Source organism: Phalacrocorax carbo, chromosome 24 (genome assembly GCF_963921805.1).
Source record: "Phalacrocorax carbo chromosome 24, bPhaCar2.1, whole genome shotgun sequence".
In the NCBI taxonomy this organism is placed as follows: Eukaryota; Metazoa; Chordata; class Aves; order Suliformes; family Phalacrocoracidae; genus Phalacrocorax; species Phalacrocorax carbo.
The window spans coordinates 1,573,916-1,585,823 of NC_087536.1; the positions used below are offsets into that span (position 1 = coordinate 1,573,916).

Consider the following 11,908-nt stretch of genomic DNA (forward strand, 5'->3'; position numbering starts at 1 on the left):
GCTGCTGGATTAAAATGAGCGGGTATGGGCCCAGAGCAGGAGACGGCTGATGTGAGAGGACGCGGCGAGAATGGAAACTTTAACAGATGTAGGAAAGAGAAGAGTTTCTCCTTAGCGACTGTTGATAATATGGACTAGTCCACACTGAATGCTGCTTGGGGTGAAGTGCCAGATTTTGCAAGGAAAGAGACGTTGCAATGGAAAATAGAGAGTGCTTGTGGCTCGAACCCTGTTTTTCTGTTATCCTCTGTTCAATGTCCCCCCACGTCAGCAGGGAGTGAGTAGATGCTGGCCGGCTGGCCTCTGCGGGGTTGTTTATGGGAGACTGAGCTGCAGTGGGAGCTATAATAAGCCAGCTGCACAGACATGCTCACTGGAGCACAGCCTGCATTCATCTGAGCTGCTAAATTTAGGTCTCTTCCAGCAAAAGACCATGTGCAAAGAGACACAGGGAGGAGATGCAACTGTCATCCGAGCTGGAAAAAAGAACCTGAGAGGATTGATTTACCCATTATAATAACGGTACTTTTGGCATCAGAGGAGGCCAAAGTCCCTGAGGATAAACACAGTAAAGACAAGATACGTATTACTGCAAGGTTGATTTCCCTCTGTCAGCCTCATGATCTTGTCCAAGGCTGACCCTGGCAGTGTCACACTGGGGTAAAACTGAAGTCCCTTTGCTTGCTGTGTTTTGACTTGAGGGCGGTACCATTTATCAGGGCAAAAATAATCACCTTTATGAAAATAATAATTCTTCCAGAAATCATGGCTCTTTGTGACGCAAAGTTCTTGGGCAAGGGGGAACGATGCTGAAGACCTGGAGAGGTGCTGTGGGAGCAAAGGAGACACAATACAGGTAAGAAATCCCCACAAACAACATGGGGGGGCGGGGAACAGGACTTCTTGCTCAAGCTGTTGCAGCCTGTGCGCTCCATGCTGTCGTCCCCCTCGCTCCCCCCTTGGGTATGCCCTTTTACACGACAGCATGAAGCGAGGCATCAGATGCTGGCTGTGTGCTGGGGCTGCAGTCAAAGAGACCCCCTGTTCCCAGATAATTTTACAGGCAGTGCTGGGGAGTGCAGAAGCCATCTGAGCCTGCCAGGCACCTTTACCTGCAAGGGCCTCTGTGTAACCCCCAGTGTGCGTCTCCTAAATGCGTGTGAGGTATCCTGGGGAATCTCTCCCTGCTCTGGATTACAACCAACTGTTTACGGAAGGGCAGAGGAGGAGAGCAGGGCTGGATTGCCTTCCTGTCAGGCGTCTGAGGAAAGCTGCTCTGCGGAGTCCCACCCCACTCCAGGGCGGGGACTCTACCATCCAGAGCAAACCACGCAAAGCTCTCCCCATCCCTGCCAAGGCACCCGCTTGGGACAGCAGGTGAGTGCCAAACTAACTAGGGGGGGTCCCCTCTGTCGTGGGGACGGGATTGCATGGCTGGAGGTGCCTGGGAAGATGCCAAGCGCCGTCCCCACTTGCCAGACCGCAGCGGCTGGTAGTGCGGCTGTGCGGGAGCGGGACTGCCCTTGGCTGGGCGGGTGCCCCGTTGGGGCCACGACGGCACGGCATTCGGGCAGCCCTGGAGGGTGCGGCCTGGGCTAAGGAAGGATGGGGAGGTGGGCTGTGGGAAGGAGGAAGACGGGTGACTCTTCCCAGGCACCAGGAGCACAAGTTTTGCTTCCTATTCCTGCCGTGCCCCGTGGCCAAGCTGGCGTGTCCTCCCCACTAGACGCTGGGGTGTGGAGTGTGTGGCAGGGGGCTTTTGAGGTGGCTTTGGGTGGGTGCACAGCCTGAAGTGATGAGTACGAGGCTCTGCTAACTCAGTATTATATTTTTATTCCTTCTGAAGGCAGTGGCCAGGCAAAGGTCATCGTGTGGGAGGTGCTGAGATATTTCAGCTAGCTTGGGGCTGGCCAGTAGAAGGGAGATACTTTCCTGAGCTGCACATGGGGCTGGGATCAGGGTCAGTCACCCTGCTATGAGCCCCAGACCTACCCCAGGGTGCTCTGCCTCCCTGAAACAAAGCCAGCTGCGGCAGGAGCAGGCTATATCCAGTGCCCTGGAAACAGCTGGCAGCAGCAGAGCCATGGAAAAGCAGGGTGCAGGCTGTGTTTGAGTAAACGTGCGCTGAAAGAAAGAACTAGTCAAACAAGTCCAGTGTTTGCCTTGCTAGGGGATGGGTCACAAATCAGTGGTTTTCCACTCTGGATCCTATGTGTCCGACTGGCAACATTTCTATGAGCTCCAATCTGGGGTTAAAAACCCTGTGTTTATATCCTGATAAGCTGTTGGGAGCTTTGCTTGCTGTGTGTGCTCTGTGCAGAGTCAGGAAAAGTTGATTCAGCGCAAGCCTCCATTTGAATTGGCCAGCACACACGATCGTTTCAGCTGCTTTCTGCTAAATTAAGTTTATTCTGGATTCAGCTTTTAGACGACATTGATGTGGACTTATAACTGCCTGAGTAGCTGATAAAGCCTGCCAGAAAAAGGTCATCCATGGAAAAAAATTGAATAATGGGAGGGATGCCTCATACACCTGTACTCTGTCATCTGGACACAGTGTTTGGAGCCTGTTCTAAGCCAGGTTTACTCTACCAGCAAGCTCAGGCCTTTATTCTGGGATGAAGCAAATAACAACAGGACAGCAATTAGCCAGGGCACCTTAGCACTTGCTAGCTGACTCTTTGCATGTGTAGTTTAATTCTTCAAAACACAGAGTTGAGTATTGCTCCTATCCTGAAGCTGGTTTTCCCTGTATGAGCCACAGGCCAGGAATTGTGTTAAGCTGCAGAGTGCTGGCAAATCTGACTGAGCAATAACTTTCTCTGCTAGCAAAGGGGGTGGCTAAGAGAGCTTTATTCATCTAATGCCCAGCCTAAGCTGTTCACGGAGACACCTTCACCTGTGAAAGGGAGCAAGAGGATTACGGGGGCAGGGACAGGGACCATTGCTGGAGAACCTGGCTGAACACACGGGCGCTTCTACCTGTAACTTCAGTGGCTTATTTCTTGAGCACCACACGCAGAAATATACTGGGAACAAAACAGCATTTGCAGATTGCTCAGCAGGGTTAGCACCGCTGCCCTTGGCAGTGCTCTAGCCTTTATATTCTCAGTGACGTTTAAGCTGGATGAAGAAATCGGAATCTTACAGTCAATATTCAATGTGACATTTCTGTTGTAATTTGATATTGCAGGAACATTCGCCCTGACTCCAGTACACGTCTTTTCCTCATGTTTTGGTTTCTTTCTGCCAGCTCACTTGCCCTCAGAATTTTTCTGCCTCTTACCTCCTTTTCGAGGTCATGATTTGACCACTGAAATCTATAATTAAATGAAAGAAAGCAAACTCAATGCTAATAATTTTCCATATGTTGCCTGATTGCACAGGGTGTAATAACATATACTCGACCCAGAGAGCACTCAGGAGTGCCTGCGCGTATCACATCTATGGCAAACGTCATCCTGAGAGTGAACTTGCCTGAACAGCACCCTCCAATAGTATTCTGGATTTGTAAGAGTCATGTGAAGCGTGAGCAAAGACGCTCCTGTTCTTGCACAACCGTCTGGGCTCATTGATAGCAGCCGTTAAGCACCCTGAGTCGGATTAAGGAGAGATGTTGTCAGCCGCTGGCATCGCTGTTTCTACTTAAGGGCTTTAAGGAGAGAACCTCAGCTCATGCTGTCTTGAACTCGAGTTGCAGGGAAGTGAACCCTGTCCTAGTACCTGACGTTCTGTCAACTGACCAGGGATATGGGAAAATACTCTGGGTGTGTTCATGTGTAGGCCCTAGGCACGAAAACCAAATTACAAGCGGAAAAAATAACCCTGGGGAGAGGGCAAGTAAGCTTGATTTTTTGAAGGCTTTAACAGTCAGTGAAAACTGCAGCCCTACAAGGAATTGCATTTTGCACCAAACTGAAGAGATGTTGAATATGGGCAGATTTTAAGTAAGGGGAAATAATTCTCCTGCCCCAGTCCTCAAGTGAGGTTGTTCTTTGCGTGCTCATCTACACCTTGATACTGTCTCTGCCTCCCAGGGAGGATCTGTGAAGGCTGTTAGGACTGTGCAGACACCCTCACCCTAATTCACCCTTAGGCTTTCACCTGGCAAGGTCAAAGCCATGTGTTTTGAAAGGCATGGGAATCAAGCCGATTTTCTTTGCTCCTAGAGCAGCATTGTCTCCTTCTCCTTGTAGCCTCAGCCACGCTGTCGCACTAGTAATAGAAAATAAATTTCTTAAATTACTAGTGCTAATCATCTGCTTGTGGACCTCATCCCTCTTTCAGACAGGACAAACGCCCTGTCCCTATGCTGTTGCAAGCCAGCCTTTGTTCATTCGGTACAAAGCATGACTGGAAACCCAGGGGTGCTGCCATGGGCGTTCAGCAGGGCTGTTCAAGTGTTGCTTTTAGTCCTCGGAGAAATTGGATGGTTACTTAACCAGCCCCATTAACTGGCAAGAGTAGGTATAGTCTATTAATTATTTGCTAGAAAAGTAACACTCCCTCTGTTTTTTTTTAATTACAGTTGTCTAACTGCCAGGGGACTTGGACAGTAACAGATTGACCAAATCCAAGAGCGATGGTGAGTGTGCGTGTCTTCTGTACCATGCTGTGCCAAGCATTTGCTCTGATCAGATAAATGTGGCGAGCATAGCTCAGATAAGGACACAGCAGGAAAAACACCGTCACCCTCTGTTCCTTTATAGGGAGTGAGTTTATTGCTTTGTGTGCTTCCTCATACTAGAGGAGAATGACCCCTTTTTATGGGCTTTTCCATTTTGGGAGTTAAGGGAAATTCTTATCAGATATTAGTTCAAAGAGCATTAAATTCTCCTGATACACTTCCTGGGCGTATTATTCTTTCCAGGTTCAACCTACAAGGTAGCCATCTATACAGTAGTTATCCCTGTGGCTGTTCCAGAAAGCCTAACCTACACAAATGTTAAGCAATGTTTTGCTGATGATTTTCATGGGAACAGAGAGCAAGCTTTGTGAGAGACTGTGGTCCCGCAGAAATGGCACTGGACAGGAGGCAGGAGGAACCTGTTTGTGAATCGCTGTTTTGAGCAAAACACTGAGCTTTCTGGGATGTTACTTTACAGATACTCCATGGGCAGCTACATGAAGATATTTTCTCTTTCTAGTTGTGTCCCTGTGGCTTATTTCTCATGTGGCTGGGAAGTCCCTTTAGAACAAACTGATTCTCTTTAGGGCAGGATGGAAGCCTGGTATAAAATCACTCATGTTTGGTGGGTGGACTTTACTTGCTGTCACTGTTTGCATCTTTTGAATTATTTTTTTTAATCCACCTCTACTGCATGTATAAATCACTTTGAGTCTGCCTTTCATAACTCTTCTCCCGTGGGTTTAGGCAACAATCAAGGGGGTCTCCAGTTTCAGTGCTGAGCAAGAAGCACATGCACTGAGGAAGGCTATGAAGGGATTTGGTAAGTTGGTTTTCCTTCATTGTTAAACCCCTCTCCTTTCCCTGCCCCAAGCATTGAGAATGTTTTCTTTGGTGGTTTGTTAGAGGGGAAGTCTAACCATTTGCAGTGCCCCACTGCCCTATGAGGGCACTGAAAGGAATCAAGTGACTTGACCAGGCTGAGACTTGAATACAATTGAAATCCAAGTCTTGGCCACAAAAGCATCCTTAGTCAGGCTCTAGGCTGTCCTGCGGCGCGGTACTGCCATGCCGCTGGCTGGGCTGAGGCACTTCTGTACCTTGATCTAGCCCCCAGTGCTGTTGAGAACCAGGTTGTATAAGGAACAGAAGATGGCTAATGGCATGCTCTGGGCAAGACCAGAGCATGCTTCTGGTTCCTCTGCAAGCAGCCTGACTGGTTTCCATTGGTTTCTTCCAGGCACAGATGAAGATGCCATTATTGAAATCTTGACCAAACTAAACGTTTCCCAACGTCAGCAAGTTCTGATCACCTATAAAAGCACTATTGGCAGGGTAGGTGGTCTTCAGAGGTTAGTGACTGTGGCTTTAACTGGGAGATGCAGACAATTTTTGGGTTATATCACTTGGGTGAAATATGAACATCCTAGTCTCCACGACAGTAAGGTGAGCACAAGCTTTCCCTAACCAGGTTTATTTTTGCCTTGTTCACTTCAGAACAACTGTTCATCCAAGGAGGGCTAGAGCATGAAGAAAAGCGGTGAATGAGTTCTTTCTGTTCTCAAAGGCTGTATTTTCTCCCAACTCCTTTCTCTTCCCTCTGTCTTGTAGGATTTAATTGATGACTTGAAGTCTGAGCTGAGTGGGAATTTTGAAAGGGTGATCCTTGGTATGATGACTCCTACCACCATGTACGACGTGCATGAACTGAGGAGGGCTATGAAGGTTCAGAAATCTTCCTTTTATGTTGCTTAATTTCTGGCCAATTTATTATGATACGGCATAATTATACATTTATCATAAAGTTATTATTATTAGCTTACATATAATTAAAAAAACCCCTCTTTGCACATCCAAAGAGTTGTCATTATAATCTTGGATCTTGCCTTTGCAATTCCCTAGGGTGCAGGAACAGATGAAGGTTGCCTGATTGAAATTCTGGCTTCTCGCACAAACGCAGAGATTCGGCGCATTAATGAGAACTACAAACTTCGTACGTAGTGCAAACGGCAAGCCGTTATCATACTGCCTGAAAAGTCACTTGTGTGTACACATGGACATGTGAAGAGGAAGGAGAGGGGTCTGTTAGCCTTTGAGTGGGACAAGTCAGCCAATACAACCGTTGCCCTTTGTCCAGAGGGAACCTCTCAGTTAAAGAGGTGTCGACAGCAGGGCTGCTAACAGCCTCAAGGATCACAATTTCACCCAGAAATTGGATCAGCGTAGATAAAATGGGATGGGGTGGTTATGTCTGTCAGTTGGGTGTCTGTCTGCGTGTAGATCTACTGCCAGTTTTATACTGGCTCTGCCTCTTAAGTTTGGCCTGTAGCACTAAATACGATGGCTGAACTGCTGTGATGACGTTTAGAGCCCTGAGCACAGTTACATTCTTACCTAGCTTTTGGCTGGCAAATGTTGTGGACAAACAGTGTCCAGGTGGTGGGCCTGTTACTAACAATGTCGTGTGTGTGTGTGCTCTTGGTAGAGTATGGCTGTACCCTTGAGGAGGACCTTGTCTCTGACACATCTGCCATGTTTCGAAGAGTCCTTGTGTCCCTCGCAACGGTAAGCCCAGGCTAAGGGAAACGGGGATGAATCCTCCTCTTGCTGATGGATGTACCTCTCACTTCAGCGATGAGGTGTTTCAGGCTGGCTTTTATTTCACTTATCTTGCATTTCATTTCACCTGCATTTCACACCCAGCTTCTGCCGGGAGAGGACTCTGACTCCGGGTATGTGTTAATGCCACGTGCTCCTTTTAAAGCATCCCAGTTAAAGCAGGCTACCGCTCATTACAAAAGGAAGTACAAATCACAGCTGAGTCATATTTTGCTGTATTTGTAAGCTACTACTCAATTTTAAGGATCCCCTTATGCATCTCCACTAACTTGTTTTGAATGGGGAATTTGCAGAACTTGCTTCCATTAGCTGCTCTGGTGAAATGAGCTTTTTGTCCTTGTATCTCTGCAGGGAAACAGAGATGAGAGCATGTATGTGGATGATGCCCTTGCTCAGCAAGATGCTCAGGTGTGTAGCAATTTGCTTTCTTGCACAAATTGTCTGTTCTTGTACATGTGATGTATGGTGGATCCTTGCTTTTTTTAGACCTCATTTTTTTTCAACGTAGAACAGTAAGCCTGGAGGTGTGCTAGACAGCAGCACCCTAGGTGGAGACCTGGGCTCTAATCTCAGTTTTGACCCCTAGAGAAGCCTCTTCACTGTTCCGACTCAGCTGGTGAAATGGGGACAATGGTTCTAGCCTCCTTGGCAACTCTGTGCTGAAAGGTCTCTAGACAGGCTGGGTATTTGGGAGGGAAGATAACACTCAACTCCGTTGAGAGTTGCTGTGCTTTGTTAGTGTTTGTTGGAAAATATCTGAGCTCTAGACAAGCCAGCAGTGCTCCAGCACGAAGGAAGTAAAAATCTCATGTCATGTACACCTGGTCTCTCAAGTAGCCTTACTTTGTCTATTCATAATGTCTTCAAGTGCCTGTATGAAGCTGGGGAGAAGAAATGGGGAACAGATGAGGTACAGTTTATGACCATCCTCTGTACACGGAACAGATGCCACCTACTAAGAGGTAGGACCCTCTGCAGTGTCCTGGATCTTTTCCCTTGTTTGGGGATGACACTTTTGTAGGAGCTTTGTACTTGTTCATTAACTGGCTGCAAACTCTTCCTGAGGCAGCAGGTGTCCTAGAGCCCAATCACATTCAATTCCTTAAAACTGTTTTATTCCCTCCTGAGACAAAAAGGGACTTGAGAAAAACATCAGTACAACTTGCTCCAGCCTGTAAATTGGAGATAATGAAGTGTGACTCCCATTGGGGCAGAGCTAAGCATTGAAACTGCCACCATTAACTAGCAGTTCTTGAATATGCTAGCAGCAGTGGTAGGCCAATTAGCAAGACAGTTGATAATTACAATTAATTATTTCCGTGGGACAGCCCCGATTTAGCTTACAATGCCACAATAATGGTACAAGGCTCATACAGAGTATGAGGAGCTTGATCTTGCAAAGCGATCCTTGGTGATTTACACACTGTATGCCCTGCAGCATCTCACTCGCTCTTTTTATCGCTGACTCTTCCTCCTAGTTTTTGATGCGTACAGAGGGATTGCTAATAAGGACATAACAGACAGCATTAAATCCGAGATGTCAGGAGACCTCGAAGATGCTTTGTTAGCTGTAGGTGAGTGTCCTGCTTTTAAACTTTGTCTACAAAGTAATGAAATAATCAGAGATGATGTATCTTGCCCTGGCTGGCTGTTTACATGGCTGTGGGAGGCAGATAGTGTTTGCGAGCCACAGCATTTTACTCTTTGCAGATACAATCAGGCGAGAAAGCTCTGTGCTTTATGATATTGTTTGCTGTCCCAAGTGATGCTTTGGTAGCTCCCATTTGCTGTCAGGAAGCATTAAAGCCTTAAAGAAAATACTACTGTGCGCTGGGCATGGCGACAGCAGTTGACAGCAGGTCACTGACTATGGATGTCTGCATTGTACTTGCTGTTTGTTGGCCTTGAACTGCATCTTTACAGAACAAACACCCTCACTGAGAAAGTGCTGTAAAGGTTTGGAAGACTTTCTCCTTCAGTTTTTATTGACCTTAATTCTCTTTTGTCTCCCTTACAGTAAAGTGCATGCGAAACAAACCTGCGTATTTTGCTGAAAGATTGTATAAATCCATGAAGGTAAAGGGAAGAGCTATTGGTGTGAGACTGCTATTTTTTATTTCCCCTTGCCTTTCCATGCTCGAGTCAGTAGCACGGCAGCAATCATTAGGTAAAGAAAAACTCTGCCGTTAATGGGGGGGTGTGTGTGTTTAAGTCTGAGCTTTTATTTGGACCTATTTTCCCTCAGGGAACTCAGAGCAATATTGTCACCCGGCAGCAAGCTGCTAGTGGATCACTCCACTAATGCAAAACCACTCTGATTAGGAACAGATCCCACAGAAGAGCAAGTGATAAAACCTTTGTGACTGTCCTCACTGATTTATCCAAAAGGCTTTGTACGTGGTTGGTTTCTTTCTTTAGGGCTTGGGAACCGATGACAACACGCTGATCCGAGTGATGGTGTCTCGCTCTGAAATAGATATGCTGGATATCAGAAGGGAATTCCTGACTATGTATGGGAAGTCACTCTACTCCTTCATTAAGGTAAGCTTTTTGGTGTTAGAAACCAAGAGCTGGATTTGCTAAGCAGCTTAGAGGAGACAGGTCCCCACTCGACAACTCTTGGGTAATTTAGAGGAGCTGGAATTAAGGAGACCTGACCTTTATGTATCAAAAATGTTCCTGAATCCTCTTAGGTCTTATTGTCAAAGAAGACACAAACCCTACAACAAATAATATGTGCTGGGAAGAATCTGGCCTTGTGTGGAGCTGTAAAACTAATTGTGTTCCCTTTTTCTTTTCTCTCTAGGGAGACTGCTCAGGAGACTATAGGAAGGTTCTGCTCAGACTCTGTGGTGGGGAGGATTAAAGGGTGCCTGGTGTACTGCCTGGGTGATGGGAAGCACTTGATTATAAGGATTTCTTTCTTTTTAATTTTTCCCAAATATCTTATTAATTGCTATGAGGATCTAACTCTGGTTAGATAATGGCCATTCGGTGAGCCTTTTGATACGCTTTTATGCTTGGAACACCCATTTGTCTACTAATTGGGCTAGTAAGGCCCATCTTAAATAGAATGCTGCAGCCAAATATATAAAAGCTAAATTGCTTCCTGACAAGCTGTCCCTTTGCTGTTGCATTCACCAGCAAACCTCATCAACTGAAGCAAACTTGGATGCTGAATGTGAGAGGCTGCAGAGGGAAAAATAGACCTCATCAGTAGATGGAGAGCGCAGAATGCGGGCTTACTTCAGTTCTTGCAAGATAATTAAAACACAAATCAATCATTTGAGATCTAAATGTGCTTGTGTTTTGACTTGCCCTCTGTTTGTGTGGAGCATTAAGAGCCTTGCTTACTTTAGGTATATGTTGCCTATAGATCTGTAGGCAGGGAAGATGTCACTGGTGACATCAGAAAAACCTCTTGCTGCCCTGGTTACAGGTCAGTTCTGTATTCTTCATGTGTCTTCCTTGACTCGTGGGAGTACAAATCACCCAGGGTTATATTACAAACCCTTCCTCTGGATAAAGTGATGTCATTAGAACGGTGCCTTTTAAGGAATGACCTGTCCCTAGAACCGCATCTCGTCAGCACTACCCGACGCCTTAGAGCAGGTGCCTGGTACTGGGGTCACTCACCAACCCTCACCAGTGCTTGCTGGTTGGAGCCCTCTGTAGCGCTACTGTTAGAGGGTCCAGTCTTTGTGCCTCTGCCTGACTTGGACTTCTGCACCAACCTCTGCAAGAGACTTTTCTCCCAGACCCTACACAACTGCCTCTTAAGTGAGCATTGTTTTCACTACAAATATGTGGTTCTTGTTTGGCTTGGCAATTAATTTTTTTTTTTTAGCTGTTGGTATATAGTCCTGTTTTGGAGGCATCGCACCAAGGTCGGAATTTGAAGGTACAAGTACTGATATGGCCTGGTCCCAATTCTGTCACTCATTTTGTTCTAAATTAGGCTACTGTTGGCTTGAATAGGAGATAGTTCTGTGGCCTCAAATGAAGTAATTTTCCTTCTTGCTCTCTGTGCTGCAACTGGAGCTCCATTCCTTAGTTTTGGTGGGAGAGGAGGCAGAGCTTGTTCAAGTTATACTGAAGCCTTCTGCTCAGTGAAGGAAAAATTGTCTTACCTAATGCAGCAGGCTAACGGATGCACTCAGGCTTGGTTTAGTGCTTAAATGCCTTGTGGTATGTTGCTGCTTTTTTACAAATAAACAATTTCTTTCTGTACCTTCTGCCATGATTGTGTATTCCGGGAAAGGTAATGTGAAATAACTGTGCCCTTGTTTATTCAACAACCATGTGCCACACAGGTGCTTTTTTTTTTTTCTGCAATGCATGGCCCACCATACACCGGCCAAGCGGGGGGAGGCTGCAGGGCGATGTTTTCAGCTCTTCAGCCTCTGCGTGGGGTGCCCAGGGCCCCGTCCAGCCGCCAGGAATACCGCTACGCGGGGGAAAGGCAGCTGCTCGGCAGCAAGAGGCAAATCCACTGCCTCATCCCTGTGGGCCCACGGCGTGGCAAGGCTGTAAATCCCCCTCCAGCACCACTTTGAGAAACTGTTTATAAAACCCCACGTCCACGTTGTGCCCGAGGGCGGTCACGGGGGGGGGGGGGGGGGGGGCGGGCCAGGTTTGGGGGCGCAACCCTGCACCCCCAGC

The 11,908-nt window shown here is 47.0% G+C and overlaps 1 protein-coding gene across 1 annotated transcript; it reads left to right on the forward strand.

The window, feature by feature from the left end:
- The first annotated feature begins 1,202 nt into the window (after nucleotides 1-1,202).
- Nucleotides 1,203-11,476, forward strand: ANXA4 (annexin A4). The gene is made up of 13 exons (XM_009509736.2): nucleotides 1,203-1,377; nucleotides 4,529-4,585; nucleotides 5,375-5,450; nucleotides 5,868-5,962; nucleotides 6,239-6,352; nucleotides 6,530-6,620; nucleotides 7,113-7,192; nucleotides 7,598-7,654; nucleotides 8,115-8,208; nucleotides 8,725-8,820; nucleotides 9,264-9,322; nucleotides 9,665-9,787; nucleotides 10,053-11,476. Exons 2-13 carry the CDS (start codon nucleotides 4,583-4,585, stop codon nucleotides 10,110-10,112), a joined length of 948 nt encoding a protein of 315 aa, XP_009508031.1. The 5' UTR covers nucleotides 1,203-1,377; nucleotides 4,529-4,582; the 3' UTR covers nucleotides 10,113-11,476.
- Nucleotides 11,477-11,908: the final 432 nt, after the last annotated feature.